This window comes from Macaca nemestrina, chromosome 4, assembly GCF_043159975.1.
Source record: "Macaca nemestrina isolate mMacNem1 chromosome 4, mMacNem.hap1, whole genome shotgun sequence".
In the NCBI taxonomy this organism is placed as follows: domain Eukaryota; kingdom Metazoa; phylum Chordata; class Mammalia; order Primates; family Cercopithecidae; genus Macaca; species Macaca nemestrina.
This window is the reverse complement of record NC_092128.1, coordinates 75,697,608-75,720,338: the sequence shown is the minus strand read 5'-3', so window position 1 is coordinate 75,720,338 and position 22,731 is coordinate 75,697,608. Positions and strand designations below refer to the sequence as shown.

At 39.2% G+C, this 22,731-nt stretch overlaps 1 protein-coding gene across 5 annotated transcripts in view; it reads left to right on the top strand.

Annotated features, from left to right (window-relative positions):
* LOC105475544 (solute carrier family 25 member 13) overlaps positions 1–13,558 on the top strand; it is a 199,554-nt gene extending 185,996 nt beyond the window's left edge. For all 5 annotated transcript variants that reach the window (XM_011730904.3, XM_011730902.3, XM_011730903.3 and 2 more), the window contains 4 exons: positions 1,794–1,932; positions 11,975–12,133; positions 12,227–12,317; positions 12,593–13,558. In XM_011730904.3, the coding sequence (XP_011729206.1) occupies positions 1,794–1,932; positions 11,975–12,133; positions 12,227–12,317; positions 12,593–12,779 (576 nt within the window). In that variant the 3' untranslated portion in view covers positions 12,780–13,558. The remainder of the gene's footprint in view (positions 1–1,793; positions 1,933–11,974; positions 12,134–12,226; positions 12,318–12,592) is intronic.
* The last annotated feature ends 9,173 nt before the right edge of the window (positions 13,559–22,731 follow it).

The window sequence follows — 22,731 nt, the reverse complement described above, 5'->3', positions numbered from 1 at the left end:
ATGCTGATATTGTTACCCTTTTACAATAACTGCCCGAATTATAACTTTTTAAAAAACTAGTTGTAAGAAAAGGTTTGGATGTTACACACAGATATTAACATTATACTATATGTTTCCCCTTTGAAAGAGCTGAGAGAAGTGGAAAAAACTCTTAGGGTCTTGAGTTTTGGACTTGTCTCTGGAACTACCTCCAGGGTGCCCTCTGAACAAGCCAAGGGCATAGCCCTCAGTAAATGCACAATTGATGGATGACCTGTCCAGGACAATAGATTACCTGTCTAGGACATTCATTTGTATGTGCCTAAAATGAGTGGCTTGGGCGTGGTGGATATTGTGATTCTTAGTTTTAATTAAACATCTAACACTTTGGGGGTGGACAAGATACAGAAACCTGAGCCGGTTGGCAGTACATGAGGTAGATGCTTGCTTCTCTGAATACTTGTGTACACAGAGTGAACAGAGGCATGCCTACACATCCATGGGTAAGTTGACTGAGAAAAAGCCAGCATGACAGAATCCAGATTCCAAGCATTTGTTCTGGTTGGCAGGATGAGCCAAAGTAGGATGCAACTTAATAGGATTAAATCTGACGTCCTGCCTGTGTTACTTGTGTGAGGCAACTAATTAAGTTATAGTAGACTTGAGTTAATAGTAATTTATATGAAAAAGACTAAGGGTTTTATTACCCACAAGCTCAGTTTGAGTCAGGAGTGAGATGTGGGTGTCAGGAAAACAAAGGCTACAGTAACGGATACATAGTGTTAAAGAACTTTGACAGTTTGGAGCATCAAACAGAAATACCCAAGATCCAGCATTACTAGCCCTCAATAAATGTCACTGGGTATGGCTAGATCTGTTGACTCTGGCTGGATTCATTATTTTCTTTTGGGAATCTGTGTATTTGGTGGAAATTTTTAGTTATTAGAAATCTGTGAAAGAAATGGTATTAAATCATTACATGTTGAAAAGGGATGATTTCCTTCCCATTCACCCTACCCAAAACACAATATATTTGTTGTGGTTTTCATTATAATATATCATATTTCTGGGCACTTATCAATTCGTGGGGCCCCTGCATAGCATTATGTTGGCAACAGAAACTATTTGTTGAAGACTTTGCTGTAGGAACTAATTGTTCTACACACAGCTCTAAAATGTATCCGAATTATTGTGAATATTTCAGGCTTTAGAGCAGGCATTTATCAATGTTTCATAAACCCTGGGTGGCAGGTAAGTAAGTATATAAGGAAATTAGAAGGATCATGAACCCCTGAAAAGATATAATTTTTTTATGTATGGGTAATTTCTTTCTGGGAAACAATCCAAACAGTACAAAACAGCAAACCTCTTCCTCCCCCACCCACCCACCTATATAATTTGTCTACTTCCTGGTGTGTAAATAAAGAGGCATCTTGACTACTGTTACCCAAGTTTGGCGAGACCAGAGAACAGATCTTCCTTGAAATGACAGTGACTTGCCACCAGTCGGGATTTAAAAGGATGTCACAGGCAGAGTTCCAAAAAGGTTTTAATTGAAGTCTTAGCATTAGAGTAAATGAGAACTGCCCTCCTCCCCTCACAGCACACAACGAAACTAGTTTTTGTTTTAAAAACAAAGTTTAGATTTATTACTTGCAGAATTTGGGTTATTTTTTTCTGTTCCCCTTTCAATATGTGAGTACAAATTTGGTCTTCTCCAGGAATATTTTGTTCTGAGGTGAGTTCCAAAGAAGCTTGATCTCCTCAATGGGATATGTGTTTCATGTGGTTTTTCTTCCTTTGCAAATGTGCAGGGTGCCAAAGCATGCTTTCTGCGGGACATTCCTTTCTCGGCCATCTACTTTCCGTGCTATGCTCATGTGAAGGCTTCCTTTGCAAATGAAGACGGGCAGGTTAGCCCAGGAAGCCTGCTCTTAGCTGGTGCCATAGCTGGTGAGTGTCCCCCATGGAGTTCTGTTACTTCCCCAACCCTTGCTGCCCCCATTCCCTAGCCGCATGCTACTACATTGAAATTTTTTGCTGATGGTTCTTGACAGGGTACATTTGAGTTGCCTAGAGATTGAAGAGCTACTAAAAAAAAGGAAAAAAATTAATCTTTGTTCTGGCAGATGAGATTATTAGACAAGCTTAATTTCTTAACTCTAGAAAAAGCTCATTAAATATTGGCCTATTTTGTGGTATTGTGGAACTCCAATTCAAGTTCCATGTCATTTCATAGTCTCACTTCATAGCATAAGAATGATAACTGTTTAGCCAGAAGTTTTTAAAGATTCGAATATGTTTGTCTTAAAGATGTCTGAACAAAATAGTGCATAAAAGCCTGTCCAGAACTTAAACAATAGTTAGAGAAAAAAAATGTAGTAGAACCAGAAAAGACCTGGGCCAATTAGAGACACCTGTTTCCTCCCTATCTTATGGGGGGATGGTGGTAATTAAATCACAAATGGAAATAACTATCTTCTTCTTTTCAGTGCTCCATTGAAAACATCGATAGAAAATAATTAGCCATGCCAGGGATCAGTTCATTCTTTGATGCTTCTTCTTGTCGAGGGACTCTTAAGAGCAGGAACAGTCCAGATTAGCTCTCCAAGTGATGACATTTAAATAAGTTAACAAACCCTAAGGCAGTCACAGGATGCTTGGATCCAAACATTTTTGATACCTGTGCTACTCTCATGAGATACGTAACTAGAGTCTCCATGCTTTTCTCAAAGATAGCATAAGAACAACTCCCAGCTTTGGGAAGTTGTTTGCTATTTTGTGCACACCCCACCTACCCTGGCTGCAGCCTGGGGAACCCCTGGACGCAGGAACCCATGTAGCTCCTCCTTAATTCTCAGTTAATCCTTTTCCTTCAAAGGCAGTGATATTGGTATATGAGGCAGGGTTACTCTTTCCTGGCTGCTTAGAAACCTCAGTTGTATTAGCAGCAGTGATACCACTGTTTCTAGAGCAAGAGATCATGATTTCAGGACTTGAGTATAAAATTCCCAATTTTAATTCCAGCTTGACTCATGGTGGCCTATATGTAATTTCTCATATATTTGTAAATGAGAAAATGTTTTGAACAAAAGGGTTATAATTTATTTCAAATTAATGACTTGAAATAAGGTAGGACCTAATGAGAATAACTAAGTACCACTTATTAATGTGTGACCTTGGGCAAGTTACTCCACTTCTTGAAAGCTTTGGTTTCCTCAGCTGTAAATGGAGATCACAACTGCACCTACTACAGAGTGTGTGTGAGGCTCAAATGAGAGGATCCATGTGAAAGACTTGGCATACTTCTTAGCATATAGTAAATGCTCAATAAACGTTAGCCAAGTATTATATTGAAGCCAAAGAGTCTGTCTGTAAATTACTCCAAAAAATCAGTTGTGAAATCAGAAGTTAAGTAGCTGACCTCAGATCAAGGTCTAGAACTCTTTCCTAAGCCTCATTTTCCTCACACCATAAAAATACCATCATATCTCTTCTCTTGGAGAAGGTAGGTACCCAGAAACGATTCTGTCTCTGGGGAGGTAATCCATACTACCAGAGCTATAGAAATGACTGGTAAGATTTTTTTTTTTTTTCATTTCAGGTTTATTTTCCTTCTTTTTTTATGATTTTGAAAGTAATATTACTCATTGTAAAATATTTGAAAAGTACTAGAACAGGGAAATAATAAAAATATTATTCATTATTTCACTACCCTAAGATAATCGCTATTTAACATTTTTGCTCATCTTTCCCCATTCAGGTTTTTCACAGAGCTGTAATCACACTTTGTATAGATAGTTTTCACTTAAGGTTGTATCTCAAGCATTGTTACCCATCATGGCAAAGTAGTTAATGACATGTGCTTGTGGGGTCAGACTACCAAGGTTCAAATTCCAGTGTTTCCACTCTGTGTGAACCGCATAAGTTATTCAATCCCTGTCTGCCATTTCTCCATCTGTATTTGGAGATAAGAATAGTCTTACCTTACAAGATTATTATGAGGATTAAGTGAATTAATAGATGTAAAGATTTAAAATAGTGCCTGAATAGTAAGTATTCAAAATGTTCCATAATGTAATTTTATTACATATTATTTAAAACTTTCCAAACATAGTTTCTAATTGCTGCATCTTATATATTTCTCAATTGTAGATACTTTAATTTTTTCCAATAAATTTTAAATAGCTAGTAGTATGCTTAAAGCCTTTTCCCCTATTTTGAATCAGTTATTTTTTTTAAGAGAAATAGATTATCTGAAGTGAGTTTGTTGGTAAAAAGCATGGTTGTTTTTCAGCCATTGACCCATTATTCTTGAGAGTTTGAAGTAGTTGGCATCCCTATGGTGATATTAGTTCAGCCCTCTTGCCATCCTGTTGTCTTTATAAATGCCTTCTGTATTCGTTATCTATTACAGCATGCCAAATTCCCTCAAAACTTAATCAGCTTAACACAACTAATATTTATTTTCTCACAGTTTCTGTGAGTCAGGAAACAGGTGTGGGGTAGGAGCAGCTCACTGGGTGCCTCTGGTACCAGGTCTGTCATGAAGTCGCAGCCACAGTGGCAGCCAGGCTTGACTGACATTGGAGAAGCCACTTTCAAGATGGCTCAGTGACATAACTATTGACAGGAGGCCCCAGTTCCTTGTCATGTGAGGCTCTCCATAGATCAGCTTGGACACCCTCACAACATGGCAGCTGAATTCCTCAGAGCAAAGTCTGAGAGAGAGAGAGAGAGAGAGAGAGAGAAAGCAAGGCAGAAGCTGCAGTGTCTTCTATGACCTTGCCTCGAGATGATAGAGAAGCAGAGGTATGAATGTCACAAGGGTGCAGATCTTTGAGGGCCATTTTGGGAACAGCTGGCACACTTACTATAGAACATTGACTTTTTTTTTTTTTTTTTTTTTTTTTTAATTTTAGACGGAGTCTCACTCTGTCATTCAGGCTGGAATGCAATGGCGCTATCTTGGCTCGCTGCAAGCACCGCCTCCCGGGTTCATGCCATTTTCCTGCCTCAGCCTCTCGAGTAGCTGTGACTACAGGGGCCCGCCACCACACTCAGCTAATTTTTTGTATTTTTAGTAGAGATGGGGTTTCACCGTGTTAGCCCAGATGGTCTCGATCTCCCGACCTTGTGATCTGCCCCCCTCGGCCTCCCAAAGTGCTGGGATTACAGGCACGAGCCACCATGCCCGGCTATTATTATTATTATACTTTAAGTTCTGGGATATATGTGCAGAATGTGCAGGTCTGTTACATAGGTATACAAGTGCCATGGTGGTTTGCTCTACCCATCAACCCATTATCTAGGTTTTAAGCCCCTCATGCATTAGGTATTTGTCCTAAAGAGCACTGACTTAACCATTATTATCCACCTTCCTCCTGATCCCCGCTTTCTGGTAAAATGGGAAAAGACCGAATTTGCCCTGTTGATTTTAGTCTTCAAAGAGTGAATAAGCTACAAAGCTTGATGGTCTTTGGGTATTCTACAAAACTATAAAAACTGTGTAATGTGAAGTAAGCTACTTTCTTAATTTAATAACAGATATCGGAAGCCAGTGGTCAATGTCGTAGCTACCATTCCAATTAAAGTTAGGAATAAGACAAGGATGTCTCTCTCATCTTTGTTATTCAGCCATATTTTGGAGGTTCCAGTCAGCATGGTAAAATTAAAAAAAAAAAAAAGGCATAAATAAAAGAAGAAAGGAAGCAATCATTATTTATAAATGATTATTTACCTGAAAATCAAAATTAAAATATCTAAGAAGTATATTAGAATTAGCAAAAGAAAGATTACTAATGCATTTTGTTATAAAATAAGCCTAAAAAAATCTATAGCCAGTGAGCAGGAGTGATGTCATGGGGTGAACAGGGCTGAGTGTGGAACCTTGCTGAGATGCTCAGGCAGAGCTGAGTTCAGCATGGAGAAGGGCAAGACTTCTGTCGGAAGTGTGCCCCATGCAGCCCCAAGAAGGGCAGTGAGCAAGCACAAATGTGCGCTAACCCTGAATGGGCTGTTGGGTGGAGGACGGATCGGGCCCCCACATTCCCTTCATGGTTGCTAAGAAGAGCAAAGGCATTTCTTAACGAAAGGATACATGGTATTCAGAGAATCCCAGAAAGTATTTAATAGGAGAAAAGCTTCTTTCAAAATATAAAAATCCTCCTTTTTAGATGGAGTTTCAGGCAACTACAGTGAATAATTGTTGGCCCCTAACTTATACAACAAAAATGTCTCATGGCTATTTTTATATGTACCATATTTAAATTGATCACTTATACATACAATATTTTTTGCTGAATGTCAGCCTATTATAAATAATATAGACCTGTGATTAAATGAATATGACCACGCTTTCTATGTTTAGATAGTAATTTCAATTATTCAGTAATGTTATCTCACTTTTTTCTTTCCAAAAATTTGATTAGCCTTGAGATTAGATTGTTTTAGTAATATGTAGCTTTTTAGCAAAAGTGGTTATTAATATCCTCACCCAGAGAATGTTGGGTTTTGGTGGGGGTTTTTGTTTTTGTTTTTATTTTTTGTTTATGTATCTAGTTATAAACTGGAACTATATTTAAATACTGGAACATCTACTCCCTTATTTCACAAGATAGAACAAGACTAACCAATATTTGAATTCATGTTCATTGGCCAAAGTACCTCAGCTTTGTCAGAAAGCAAAGACCAAAGCAGGGATCCTGAAATTAAGAAACCAAATGCAAATTCTCTATAATTAACATGGTGCTTTATCATTAATGATGGGCATTTCAATACACCTTATGAATGATATCAAATAAAATATAATACCACTCAAATTTTATAGAATGCTATGTCATACCAGATGATTTTTATCAGAGTGATAAGATAGAGGAACAAGACAAACTGTAATGATGGTCTCACCTTTGAATTAATTAGCTTGAGATTAAGTTGTAATACAAAAATACCTTTAAAAGCTCTTCCAATACACAGAAGTGGAAGTGTGTTATACATGTGTGATCATGATGCTTTTGCAAACATTAGAGTGTGTATTATGAGAAAAGTACTGTTGGTACAAATTTGTTAATTATGTGGACATAAAGCTTAAGGTATAATAGTTTAAAACCAGTCCTTAAGCCCTTAAAAAACGTAATGAAGAAATTGAATCAAGGCAATGGACTGAGCATATTCATCCATCTCTCCTATCTTCCCAAATACCTTAAAATGTCAGGAAATGCATTTTTTTTCTTTTTAATTCCTTATTGGCACTAGAAAATGCTAGCACTGGCCCTCAGCAGAAAGGAAATAGCCATATTGACTCTGAAACTGGACTGAGAGATGCCACAGTCCAAAACACAGCAGGAGAAACTACCTCTGATGCAAGAGCAGAACTGGAGAATGTTAACCTTTGAGTGAAGAATAGAATGCCTGGAGTGGAGGTGGAGGTTTTAGGGTAAATAATGAACATGAGTTAGGGAACTGTACTTTCTTCAGGATTGCCAGGCGTGGAACTCTCTCCTGGTTTTCATATGGAGCTTTAGGAGACAGTTGTATCCAAGTTAAAAGCTCAGAGCTCAATTCTAAAGAAAGAGGCCACTTCCCTAGAGAGGATAAGTGTACGGAATGGATAGAAAACAGGGCAGGACTGAAGGTAATTCAAGACTTCTCCCATAGGTGCAGAAAAAAATAAACTGATGGCAGCTTTTCCCAAGAAGAATTTAAAATAAATTATTCTGCCCCTAAAGTGAAGTTCCCCACATTTCAGCAGTTTGGAAGGTCCACAACCTGCCAGCGTATCCTAACCCTTTGCACCAAGTTACAACAAAGCCCATAGACCGTCCCATTCAGGACAGAGACCTGTGGGTGAAGCATACCTAGAATATAGTAGAAGTCACCCACAGCCTTTGTATATAATACTAATCAGCCTATCCTTTGAACTTGAATAATATCAATAGACAGCCAGACATCCCCCGCCATGAAGGAGCAACAAAGTAAGTGAACAGAAGAATTAGAGAGAAAACAGGCAATTCAAGGGACAGAAGACAACTTTTCAGAGCTGTAATTAATTAATATAATTAGAGTGCTCAGAGAGATTTGAAAGAAATAATCAGTAAAGAAGCATTTTTGAAAAGTAATAAAAGCATTGCCATAATTAAATATCAAGCGTTAGTTCTGAATGATAGAATGGATATGATCAAAGACCAAATTTAGACATCTGGAAAATGGAGACATGAAAAAAAAAAACCCTCTAGAATGTAATGTGTAGCAATAATATAGAGATTTTAAAATGAGAGAAAATTTAAGATACAGGTAGAATTAATCTTGGAAATCTAACATCTGTTTTATAGGAGTTCCCTAGGGAAAAGTAATAAGGAAAAGGAAAATAGAGAAAGAATCAGTAGAAGAAGATTGACTTCTTGTCTTCTTATCTCTAATACTGAGTACTCTCAAAATCCCAAGGAAAGGATGCCTTGAGTTGTACTTATGTTCCTGGGCACACTAACACTCCAGAGGGGGAGGGCAAAACTAAAGTTAGTTTTTCACATGCAAGAACTCAAAGCTTTCTTCCCCACAGACCTTCTCTGAAGCAATTAAAAAATTAAGGGCCCAGCGCGGTGACTCATGCCTGTAATTCCAGCACTTTGGGATGCCGAGGCGGGTGGATTACCTGAGGTCAGGAGTTCGAGACCAGCCTGGTCACCATGGTGAAACCCCGTCTCTACTACTAAAAATACAAAAAATAGCCGGGCTTGGTGGTGCACACCTATAATCCCAGCTACTCAGGAGGCTGAGGCAGGAGAATCGCTTGAGCCCAGGAGGTAGAGGTTGCAGTGAGCCGAGAGCGTGCCCAGCCCCAGCCTGGGCATCAAGAGCGAAACTCCGTCTCAAAAAGAAAAAAAGTGAATTTAAGAAGTAGGAAAATGTGGGATATATGAAACACCAAATAGAAGTTAAACATGTGGTGGGTCTCTGTTATTGCTGACTTTGGTATATGTATTCATTTGGGAGGCTGACAAATGAAAGGAAGGACAAAAGTGCCAGTGCGCCAAAGTCCTCCCCCTGCTGGAGGATGCAAATGCTAATTAATTGCACCTGTTGTAAATGTACACCTACGTAACAAATGCATGTAACGTTTAAATATATTTAGTCAGGAAACCGGTGGGGATCAAAAGGGAAATAACTGGAAGCAGAGAAAATAGCATAATATAGGATGGCAGAAATAAGGCTAATAGTCACAAGCACTGTAAATGAATTCAGTACCCCTAGTAATAACAAGCACTTTGAGTTGAGTTTTCAAAGAAAATCTAGTCATACGAAGTTTCAGAAAACAGTGACATAGAAAGATTGAAAGACAACTGATTGAAAAATACGTACCAGGCAAATATCAATAAGCAAGTAGCAATATTAATGCCATACTAAATGAAATTCAGGGTTTAAACATAGCATTCAGAAGCACAGAGGCATATTTTGTAAAAGACAAAATTCACTATGAAGATGCCATCAATTTCTATGTAATATCAATATACAATGCCATCTCTCAGCTTAAAGGTATGAAGAATATGTGGTATTTTCTCATGCCTGATGAAAAATTTTATCACACTGCTTTTAGAAGCTGACATATTAAGTAGATAATATAGATAGGGATGCAAAGGGGATTTTGAAAACAGCCTTGATCCAAAATAAATAGATATTAACCTTTGTATTCAAAAAAAAGAAAAGCACTTTCCTCATAAATATAAATGGGATATTTATAAAAATTAACAGTGATTTGTGCCCTAAAGCTGTATTTTGCCAGTCATGTTTTCTTTTTGTTGTAAATGATATTCTGCTGTAGCTGGGCCCCCTTTGAAGACTTGTAATTTTTTAATTGGTTGAGACGTGCCCTAAGTTACTCTTGTCTCAGAGGTGGAGGATGGCCCCCGGGTCTCTATGTTTGTCTTGTCATTGAAGAATCAGGCAGACTGCCAGTCCCTTTCCTGCTAAGGGACCTAGAGGAAGCATCTCTGTTTCCCAGTCTCCTCTTGCTCCCCTGTCTTTAGGAATAGAGAAAATTCAGACCATTTGATCTGCATTGTCTTAGCCTTTTGGAATCCAGAAGAGAGCAGGCAGATCTGCCAGACGTCCCTGCCAACCCTGGTCCCCAAAATCAACAGCTCTCTGGTGGCCAAGTTCTTGCCAGTATTTGCTGCTTTCCCAGCCTTGCTTTAGGGTAGTCTGGTGCAGTTCTCCAGGTTAACTTAGCAAATCCTTACACTGGAAATCTCCTGTCCAGGAAGATGTCCAAAATTCCTTTTAGGCCCTACCAGATACCTCCTTAGGAGAAATGAGCTGACAATGGAGATGATGGGAGTTATGTTCAAGTTGCCATGTTCCAGCATCCCCCACAACTCCTATCAGTTTTGCCAGGCAACTTACTAGGTGGCATATATGTTTCTTTTGACATTTTTGTATTCCACTAATCAGTATCTTTCATACCTGCCCTCTCCACCCCAGTACCTCTATTTTCATAACAAAGAACAGTTTATGAAAATTACCCTAGCCAAAGGGAACTTTTTGCCCATTTTATTGCTTGTATGTCTTTCACAGTCACACTCTGACATGCCTGCCCACCATTGCAAGGCGGCTTTTATTGCATGTTTAAAGCAGGCTGTCTTGCTAAACTCTTTCTAAACCAGGAAGTAAAATAAAATTGGTGGTGTGAACACAGTGGATTTCTAAGCGTTTTTCTTGTTTCCTTCCATTATGTTGGAGGATAAATTCCTGACCCAAAGTTAAAATAATTCCTACAAATGAATAGGAATTTCAGTATGACTTATCCAGTGAAGCATTGGATATAAAGAGAACTTTTTGCATGCAGAATTGCAATGTATTTTATAAAACCTCTTGAGATTAATGTTTGAGGAGCTAGGTAAAGATGGAAGAGATACTCCTTCAGTAATATAAATGCAAGCATGTAGTATGCAGATTTACACCCCCCTTCCAACTCACTGTAACTTTAAAGCTGTCTGTTAGAAGGATGAAATGTAGTTGTGAGCCAGACCATGTTGGTTTGGATAGAAATTCTTACAGAATTATTAAGCCTTAAAAAAAGCAAAGGAGATTTATGCATCTGCATTTGACCAATTTGGTTTGGAATAAGTTCATAATGGAAAAGTAATAAAACCATAAGAGACAGTGTCTTCTGAGTACAGTCTCGCTTTTAAAAAATCTAAACATGCGCTGCCCCATTTTGGATACAGGGACTGTAGAAAAATTTCCCATTGGTAACTTTGGGAGGGTTTTCTGTTGTTGTTGTTGTTCCTTTTTCATTGATTATCAGCCAGTATAAATTTTAAGCTTTCTGTCAAATATTTTTCTGGAGATGTCAGTCTTAGGAAGAAGAAATCCTGAAGTGTTATCTGTAGGAGTCTCCCCGCAATTTCACCCCTCTCCCCGAAACCTCCACCTCCCATCCCCCAACACGTACGCAGTGTTTTTTTGGCTATCAGTAAAGTCTTTCTCTGGTGTAACTGGAGAGGTTGGGGTTTGGAGAGTAGGGGGTGGTTGAATGTGTGAGAGAAAGTACCTCCGGTGACTGCCAGCAGCCACAGAAGACCATGAAGAGGAAACGCATAACAAGCTTCACCTCTGAAAAATCGGACCTAATAACTTTGCAAGTTTTTGATTTCAACAGGAAAGAAAAAAGAAAAGAAAACCGCTTTCTCCACTTACTCTCGAACACTTGAAGTAGTGTTGTTGATAAACAATTTCTTAAAAATATTTAAAGATTTAGGAATAGAAACGAAGGCCGAGTGATTTGGGCAAGGGAAGGTGTGAGTCGGGTGGGGGGTGTAGGAGCAGACATCTTGCACACAGGAGAGTCCCGGTTGCACTTCCCATAGAGGACAGCGAAATAGGCATTTTATTGAATTGGATTTTTAACTTTCTTTCCACGGCCAGTAGTTCAAAGCACAGTTATTTTTATATAGTGAGAATGTGGCCAGACTGAGATGGTGTTGTGTCTCTCCTGCAGGTATGCCTGCGGCATCTTTAGTGACCCCTGCTGATGTTATCAAGACGAGATTACAGGTGGCTGCCCGGGCTGGCCAAACCACTTACAGTGGAGTGATAGACTGCTTTAAAAAGATACTGCGTGAAGAAGGCCCAAAAGCTCTGTGGAAAGGAGCTGGTGGTATGGAAATAATTTCTTCTTAACTAACTCTTTGGTATCAGGTAAATTTTTTAAAAATCTAATTATATCTGTGATTTCTCCATTTTTTTAAAGCTCGTGTGTTTCGGTCCTCACCCCAGTTTGGCGTAACTTTGCTGACTTACGAATTGCTACAACGATGGTTCTACATTGATTTTGGAGGAGTGTAAGTATCATGCTAAATCTGCTGCTAAATTTTGGCTGCTTCTAATACTCTGTCATGGAGAAAGGTACATCAGTCTAGTCTCTATAATAAAATAGAAGAGATTTAGGGAAATGTTGAAATTGTGTTAACAAGGTCATTTCCAAGGGAACATACAACTGATTAGAATGTATCAACTCCTTTGCATTACATATTTGAACAGGTTTTGAATGTTATTTTTACCAAGTTAAAACAAAAAAAAAAAATTCAGCTTCTTACTCTGTTTTCTCTTCTTTTAGAAAACCCATGGGATCAGAGCCAGTTCCTAAATCCAGGATCAACCTGCCTGCCCCGAATCCTGATCATGTTGGGGGCTACAAACTGGCAGTTGCTACGTTTGCAGGAATTGAAAACAAATTTGGACTTTACCTACCTCTCTTCAAGCCATCAGTACCTACCTCAGAGGCTATTGGTGGAGGCCCATAGGAAGATCAGCCCCAGGATAGCGCTGTCTTTTTGTGGGTACTCAGTAAAGAGCATCCCTCCTGGGAGTGAAGCAATGCTTCATCCCTTTTACATCCATCTCCTGTTTAAATTCAAATCCAGGCTTTTTTATCATGTGAAATCATTCATTTTCTGGGTGTTTTCTTAACCAGATCATTGTGAAATTATTCATAATTATTCTTTGGCCCTCTGCCCAGAAACCTTTGTTTGTATCTGAAAATTGATGGGATTTGGTCAACACTAACATGATTTGGGCAAAGGAGCAAGTCAGAATAGAAATTAGTACTCCCCTCCTTGAACTAGGATTGTAGTCCCAAAGAGGCTACTGTAAGGCAATCATGGTGCTTGGAGCAGTGTTCCGTGTGTGTTTTAAACTGGTAGGAAACTGGGTGCATATTTATACAAATAAAAAACACTGGAAGAAATAAAAAAATATATATCAAATATATTCAGCCTAGTTTCAAATTTTAAGCATGCACAAATTCTGTCTCTGGATTATATTATGAAGCTTTTATGTGAAACATGTTTCTTTGTAATGAAAACCACATTGGAGATGTTTAGTAATCATATTCTGTTACTGGTACCAAGACTACTAGGGAAATGCCTTTGTACTTTAGGGAAGTACTTTTGGCATTTTATTATATAGACGGAAAAAACTGAGATGTAGCCCCTCTCCTGGAAGTGCTAATTTTGAAAAACTGCTCATGTGATGTACATGTACTGATTACCGCCTATTTTAATAAACACTCTTGAAAAATGCATGTTACCCTGTTGCTGCCTGCCCTATTCCCCTCATCTCCCCATCATTGGCACCCACTTGCTTTTAAAATTCACTTTATCTTGAATCATGTAAGACAAATATATTCTGATATAAGTATCTAATTCATGTTGCCTTGCATAATGGTCAGAGGCACATGAGTTTGTGAAGGTGGAAATAAACTATTTGTAAAGTGATAGAGTTGTTTGTCTTGTGCATGTTACATGGTGAGTGGCTACAGTAATTGTCATTATTGGTCTACATGTTATGTTTTGAGGGGAATTTTATTCATATTGACGTGGATATATCCTCAGTATCTTTCAAGGTAATGTGTTCCCTCATTTTCATGGTTCAAAGTGAGTACAAGAAACTGTATTTAACCATAGATAAGCAAAGAACTAGCAAACTGACACCTTTGTTCTAGTCATTCCAGCACTTTCAGCAGTTTATTGTGATGATAAAGGTCACATAGTTTTAGTAGAACTTAGCCATGAAAACTGGTATGAAATGGCAGTTGTGTTTTCTAATCCAGTCTAACTCTTGCACACACCAAAACCATATACCACTATATCTAACATTTGCTAATATTTGGCTAGCACTATAATGATTTGGGGAAAGAAGCTAGTCTTGAACAGAATTTAGGGCTATTCTTAGACCATGATCATGCTTCCAAAAGAGGCTACTAATTAATCTGTTGGCAGTCTGTATGAACATTTTGAGTTTCCAGAGTTTGTCTCCATAGCAGACAGCCATTTGTCAGTCTGTTTCTGTAAGTCAACAGGCTGACATTTGAAGTTGCAGTTTAAAATTGGAAATAGTCAATACCCGCCATAAGTGGCTGATTTTTTAGAGGGGGAGGGTCAGGAAGGGAGTGAAGAGCTTTGTCTTCACTAGAAACAGGACAGATAACATACATGGCTCCTTCTGTGATTATTTGACAAAACCAAAGAGGAATCCCCTCCCTAAATTCAGTGTGATAAGTGATAAATATCTGTATTATAATCTCAGAGACTAGTCACAGAACTCCATATATGTCTTAGAAATGTGGATGGTGTTATCATAACAAAACATGCAGCTTTGGTCTTTTGAATGTGGAGAAAAGGCCCTGCGTCTCTGCATTCCTTTTCTTCACTTGTTTGAGATTTTATGGAAGATCAAGTTTTCATGGTAATAACACTGACCAAAAATCTCATAACGTGTCCATTGCCCTGCCTGCCTCTTAAAGAGCAGTTGCATTTAATGAGAGAGCATCCTGTCTTCACTTAGCCTTGCCAGTCACTGAGAACAATTCTCTTTAGTGAATAAGAAGCCAGGGGCCCCAGGAAACCAATGGAGGTAGGGCTACATGTCTGTGTTTCCTTAAAATCCTTGCCTTACTCTGTTCAGGGATAGGCAGTGATGGGAGACTTTGAAGGAGGCCTGATTTCCCTCATGGTTCTGCTCAGTGGGTGGTGTTACTGTGACATGCCCTGAACAGGACTGCAATCACCGTGTGGTGAAAACCACTGTAAAATTTGTTCTGGGTTTCCCTTCTTTCTGGTGACAGCACAATCCGTTGTTGTTGTCAGTGGTGTGGCTGTTGTCGGTGCCGTGGGTCGTTTCCCTCTGTAGGGCTGAGGAACTGAAGGTGGTAACTCTCACATGCCTGCCTGCTTGCCTGCCCACCTGAGGGGACCAGCCTCCCTTGCTCTGCCTGCCCCGAGTCTCCACTCTGCTCCTGGTCCACCATGTGTTTCCTTGGGGGGTGGGAGAGAGGTCTAACTTTCGTAGCAGCTTTTTTTTTTTTTTTCTTTTCCAAGGAGGGGAAAATATGTGAAGCTGACCACAAAGTGAACACACTGATACTTGGGTTCCAGTCATGGCTGGGTTTCTTGAGGCTGGGTGGCATGCTGTTGCCAAGCTCCTGCTACACCTCGTAACCCACAACCATTTGCTGAGCTCCCTGGGGTTGCCTTAATCCCAGAAGCCAGGGTCGCACAGAGGAAAATAAGAATTCTGGCACAGAAAGGAGTCATTTAAGTGCTTATTGCATTTCAAGCTTTAGTTTCTACTTAGCTAAAATATTTACCATTGCTGGAAAACAGTGTTTAAAATGTTGTGCTTATATGTTATTTAATGGCGTGGCCTATGTAAACCTCAGGATGCTTACATTTTGACAGTCTTCTGGAAATGTTTAACAGCACATAACCCAGTGAGTGGGGAATCAAAACGGGAACAAATGGTGCTTGACACTGTTTGTAATCTCCTCCAACTAGGTATACAGATTGCAAGTCATGCTGGAATGCTTCAGGTAGAGGGAGGGAGATCTCAAAAAAGAAATTTGATGAGTCCTGTCTTATGGCCCCATTTATCAACCTTCCAAATAAACTGTCCCTAACAGTCATCATGTGCCTTTTACCGCAGAAGGCATACTTGTGGGGATGAATTTGTATCCTTGCCACTGAGCAAAATCCCATTTTCAATTCAGGGTAATCAAATGCTTTCAGGATGTGGATTTTTCCAAAGATTTTTAAGAGACACGTTCCCTGGTCAGAGCAGTGAAATGTTCTTCCCACAAATGGTACTGCCCACAAAGGGGTGTGTGCCTTTTGTTTTACCTTTGGGGAATAACCTTCACCAAAGAGTTCTGTTATGATCGGAAGACCATGGGGAGTTCATTGCTTCATTTTAATGTCTGAGGCATCTAACAGCATTGTCACCTCTGCCTCTTTTTTTTTTTTTTTTTGAGATGGAGTTTTGCTCTTGTCGCCCAGTCTGGAGTGCAACAGCGCAATCTCGGCTCACTTCAACCTCCGCCTCAAAGGTTCATGCGATTCTCCTGCCTCAACCTCCCGAGTAGCTGGGATTACAGGCATGTGCAACCACACCTGGCTAATTATTTGTATTTTTAGTAGAGACGGGGTTCTTCCATGTTTGTCAGGCTGATCTTGAACTCCCGACCTCAGGTGATCCGCCCGCCTTGCCCTCCCAAAGTGCTGGGATTACAGGTGTGAGCCACTGTGCCCGGCCACCTCTGTCTCTTGAAACAGGCAGTCTTCAGCTTGAAAGTCCACATCGGGATTCATGATGGTTGAGATTGTGCCTCTGATTCTCTTAGTAGAGGCTCCTAGTTATTTTGAAGGATGGATGAATGGATGAATTTTTGAGAAACACTCTGAAAAACGCATGTTACCCTATTGCTGCCTGCCCTATTCCTGTCATCTCCCCATCATTGGCACCCATTTGCTTTTAAAATTCACTTTATCTTGAATCATGTAAGACAAATACATTCTGACATAAGTATTTAATTTCATGGTGCTTGCATGATGATCAGAGGCACATGAGTTTGTGAAGGTGGAAATAAACTATTTGTATTTTTTTCCCAATGAGTGATCTCCATTATTGTCCTACTTTACAGGCCTTTTCTACTGCTGGAGTTAAAACCATAACTGAATACAATCACAGTTTTATGTATTGATCATTTACAAGTCATAAATATTTTATCAAAACAACTAGAGCTATTTAAATTTTGTTTTAGTTGAGTCAGGAATTGTCACATAAACTACATGATAAATTTAAATTCCCTGGTCTTGGTTAAAAATAAAGCTTTTAGGCCGGGCGCGGTGGCTCAAGCCTGTAATCCCAGCACTTTGGGAGGCCGAGACGGGCGGATCACGAGGTCAGGAGATCGAGAGACGATCCCGGCTAACACGGTGAAACCCCGTCTCTACTAAAAAATACAAAAAACTAGCCGGGCGAGGTGGCGGGCGCCTGTAGTCCCAGCTACTCGGGAGGCTGAGGCAGGAGAATGGCGTAAACCCGGGAGGCGGAGCTTGCAGTGAGCTGAGATCCGGCCACTGCACTCCAGCCTGGGTGACAGAGCAGGACTCCGTCTCAAAAAAAAAAAAAAAATAAAATAAAATAAATAAATAAATAAAAAATAAAGCTTTTAAAAAATCACATCCTTTGAGATGAGTTTTACATTCCAACACGAGTTGAAATGTATTAGTACAATAGTTGTTCTTATCAATGAATGTATTACTTGTTTACAGCTCACCTCTCCATTTCTGAAGCTTTCCGTTCGAAGCTGCTGAAGACAACGGGAACTCTCTTTTAAAAGGGTTTGTTTTTAGCTAATGCATTAATTGACTCCAAAAAGAGTCCAAATGGAACATTCTGCTTTCATCTGCTAGGGTAACCTAATAAAATAATGTTGTTTGCTTTTAGACTCCCGGCCGTTAAGGGGGTTTTGCTCAAAGCAAAACCACAGTCCCGTCGAATAACTTTAGAAGGAAAATTAAGAAGACACAGTAATTGTACTTGTCTGAGCCTCACTTCTCCTGGGTCACAGACACACCTCCAGCACACTGGTCTGGCCACCAAGGCTCCGGTGCCTACCGCTGCTTTGGACAGGGCTCTGGCCCTTCAGAGGATGCTCCATTTTGCAGTGGAGCATTTCTTTTAAGTGCTTTTAAAGTAAACTCAATATCCCAGAACAGACTAGTGCAAATGTGCTACAGTCTATTCTATAAGATGGGGAAAGGGAAACACAGCTTGAGGAAAAGAGCTGAAAACATTATTTGTTATCTTCTATCATTCCCCTCCACCATCCCTAGCTACTTATCCCAGCTCTTGCCCTGGTCTCTTATTGGGCAGCATTCAAATGAGAAAGGAGCACATAATTCAACTCCAATCCCAGATTTCTGTGGCCGATAAGGACTCATTAAATATGAACTACTATGTGCCAGGCATGATCTCATTTAATCCTCTTTTTCACCCTTAAGGTAGGTACTGTTCTTTTCCCTGTGTTACAAATGAGGAAACCAAGACAGGTTCATCTTCTTGCCCACAGTCTCTCTGAGATAGCAAGTGATGGAGTTCAGATTTGTGTCCAAGTCTCATGGCATTCTGTCCTCCTTTGAAGGTTTCTCAACAAACTATACCGAAAATTCTTATGTTAGTCTTTGCCCAGTATTTCTTATTGTCTCTATTCTCAGTATCAGATATATCATTCTAGCTTAGAGTAGAAGGGAAGAGTGATCTCTGTTTACTTACCATAGTAAATGCATTTGCTACCTCAAAGAATTCCAAGGCCTAAGGACCAGGTAAAGCCTGACAAGCCTTTTGAGATTCCTCTTAAAACTATTTTACAGTCTATTAAAGTCAGTAAAGAGAGGATTAAGGTAAACTTGAAGCATTTGCCCCACGGGTGTAAAATTGGAAGGTAATGTGGAAAAAGCGGAGGTAAATTTACAAACTGTTATAGTGCAACATGATATGATGCGAACTGAATTGGACCATCTTAAAAATCTCTACTATAATTAGAAAACGCCGTTGTTCAACAAAAGTTGGAAATAATGGAAAACCAAGTTAAAAGTAAATATCTATGGGTACTTGGCCTCAAAGTGTGTCTGGAGGGAATGGAGACAGTTTACAGAATGTGGGATTTGCTGGAATTACTTTTGGACATGAAATCCCCATCACCACTAATGGTGGAAAAGTCTTACTGTATTCCCAAGTTTTCTGCTACCCCTAAAGTTAAAGGAGAGGACACCTACCACTGCATTTTGGCAGCTCTCTGCCCCCTGTTACATGAAGGAGAAAAGGTAATTGAATGACCCATGCCAAATATTCACAGCATATTCTTCCTGAGCAAAATAAAAACAAAAACATTAAAATGTAGCATTCGTCTTCTATTCTCAAAAGAGTAGTATATTTCAGAATGTGAATTTCTGTTTTGAAGCAGAATTTACTTACATAAGTTCTAAGCAGTAAGACGTGCTTTATCATTTTGAAAATGTATGTCTCCTGACAATCAGCTGCTTAATGTAAGAGGCTATTTTTTATAATAAACTCTTCATTCGGGCTAGCTCCACTGTTATAAAAGGCTTACCTGTTACAGTAAAATCAGAAAAATTAAAAAGTGGAGATAAAGAAAACTGACGTAGGCATTTGTTTTTCTTCTGAAGACAGAAGTGAAGCCACTGTTTATTGAAAGTTTTTTCCTTTTTTGCTATGAAAGCTAGAGATTTCTCTAGATTTTCAGTGTCAGCCTTTTTCCTCCCCACTATGCAGTACACGTACCTCATTCTTCCTAATCAAAGAAGTGGTCATACTTAACCTGAAATTTTGACTTACCCTTTGACCACTGCTTATAAAGTAGGTGATTATTTATTTATTTATTTTTCACAGTTTGTCCATGTGAGAGTGAATGTAGAGAAACCAACTGTATTAGTCCATTTTCAGACAGCTATGAAGAAATACCTGAGACTGGGTAATTATAAAGAAAAAGAGGCTTCATAGACTCACAGTTCCTCATGACAGAAGGCAAAGGAGGAGCAAACGCATGTTTTACATGGAGGCAGGCAAGAAAGTGCGTGCAGGGGAACTGCCCTATTGTAAAACCATCAGATCTCATGAGACTTATTCACTATCTCAAGAATAGCAGAGGAAAATCCACCCCCATGATTCAATTACTCCCACCGGCTCCCTCCCACAACACATGGTGATTATAGGAGCTACAATTCAAGATGAGATTTGGGTGGGGACACAGCCAAACCATATCACTGACTATTCTGTCTCTTTTTCGTACTTGAAATTAAGCATGTCATTCTTTCCTTTAATTCAATTTGGAAAGTGTCTTTATTTGGTTTTAATGACTAAGCTTTCTGATACTACACGTATCTGGCTAAATTATTAAAAATGATAATAGCATTTGGCATAAGTTAAAAGTTATAACTGCCATCTTTTATTTCAAAACTTTTAAAATAAATTTAAAAACAAACATAGCAATGTACCTTCAAAGCCCCAAAGTAAATATTAAAGAAACATTTTGGCCTCTATTGGAATCCAATTCTAGTTTACTTCCTTCTGCCTTAAAAATTATACCTTTGGGAGGCCGGGCGCAGTGGCTCACGCCTGTAATCCCAGCACATTGGGAGGCCAAGGTGGGTGGATTGCCTGAGTTCAGGAGTTCGAGACCAGCCTGGCCAACATGGTGAAACCCTGTCTCTACTAAAAATACAAAAATTAGCTGGGCGTGGTGTCAGACACCTGTAATCCCAGCTACTTGGGAGACTGAGGCAGGAAAATCACTTGAATCTAGGAGGCGGAGGTTGCAGTGAGCCGAGATCGCGCCACTGCACTCCAGCCTGGGTGATAAGAGTGAGACTTCATCTCAAAAAAAAAAAAAAAAAAAAAAAAAAAAAAAAAAATATATATATATATATATATATATATATGTATACATGCCTTTGGGAGATTTCTGCATCTGGCCATGATGGAATTGTGGAGAAAACTAGAAAACTGGACAAAAGTATGCAATACAATACATACAAAACTGGACAAAAGTACACAATACAATACAATTTTTTTTTTTCTGTTTTCTTTTTTTTAAGAGATGAGGTCCCACCATGTTGCCCAGGCTGGTCTTGAACTCTTGAGTACAGACAGTCCTCCTGCCTCAACCTCCCAAAGTGATGGAATTACAGACCTGAGCCACTACACCTGGCCCTGTAATACAATGTTTTCAATCACTGGATATGAGGCAAAATAAGACTATGAACTCCAAAAGAAAGGAAAGAGGTGAGACCTACCATTGTCCCAGCTTACTGCTAGGAAGCAGTTTCCAACTATTGTGCAGAGAAGGAGAACCCAAACAGCCCAGCAACAATCTCCCCAAATTAAAAAGATGGACATCAGAGATGGGGAAGACCGAGATTTTTAGAATTTATAAGACAAAATACCAAACAGAAGAGAGCTGCTTCTAGCTCTGGAGTTTTTCAGAGTTCTCAACTCTTTGGCCAAATATTGATCTATTCATTTGTAAAAGGAAACTATCTAAAGCTTGGGAAAGAATCACTAGAGAGAAAGAAGCAGAAAAATTCTGGAGCTCACAAAGGGGAAATAGTTTGCATTTGAATCAGCCAGAGTGCAAGGTCCTCATAATACATAGAACATTAGGAAGAATCCTCAGAAGAGTGTCACTATATAAATAAGGCTAAATTCATCCTAAAATAAAAGTTACTCTGCTCTTAAAGCTTAAAAACAAGACTTGACAGGATCCAATTGATTCCAAGTAGTTTAACTGTCAGAACAAAATTCAGTACTATTTAAAAGAATACAACAAAATTGCATAACATACAATGCCAAATTTACAATGTCCAGGATCTAAAACAACAACAACAAAAATCACTAAGCATAAAATGAAGATAGAAAATACAAACTGTAGCCAGGTGGATGGTTCAGGCCTGTAATCCCAACACTTTGGGAGGCTGAGGTGGGTGGATCACTTGAACTCAGGAGTCTGAGACCAGCCTGGCCAACATGGTGAAACCCCGACTCTACTAAAAAGACAAAAATTAACCAGATGTCGTGGCAGGCACCTGTAGTACCAGCTACTCGGGATGCCGAAGCAGGAAAACTGCTTGACCTCAGGCGGTGGAGGTTGCAGTGAGCAGGGATCGTGCCACTGCACTCCAGCTAGGCAACACAGCAAGACTCTGTCAAAAAAAAAAAAGAAAGAAAAAAGAAAGAAAGAAAGAAAGAAAGAAAGAAAGAAAGAAAGAAAGAAAGAAAGAAAGAAAGAAAGAAAGAAAGAGAAAGAAGACAGAAAGAGAAGAAAGAAAGAAAAAAAGGAAAGAAAGAAAGAAGAAAGGAAGGAAGGAAGGAAAGAAGGAAGGAAGGAAGGAAGGAAGGAAGGAAGGAAGGAAGGAAGGAAGGAAGGAAGGAAGGAAGGAAGGAAGGAAAAGAAAGAACACATGAACTGTAGCAAAGTGAAAAACCAACCAATAGAAACAGACTCCAAAATCAAATGTGATGGAACCAGCATCAAGGCCATTAGGACAGCTATTATAAATAATCCATACAGTCAAGAAGGTAGGGGAAAATGTGGTATGTAGAGAAATGAAAGATATAAAAGACACAAAGGAAATTTACAATATCTGCGATGAAAATGGAGTGATAATATAGTAGACACTGAAGAAATGAAGATTAGTAAGTTTGAAGGCACAGCAAAGAAAATTTTGCAAAATGAAGTAGAAAAAGAAAAAAATATCTTAAAAACATTTAAGGACAATATAAAGCAGTAGTGTGTGTCTGTGGCCCAGAAAAAAGGAGAACAGAAAAAAATATTTTTAAAAGTAATAGCTGAAATATTTCCAAATTTAATAAAAACTATATACCTACAAATCTATGAAC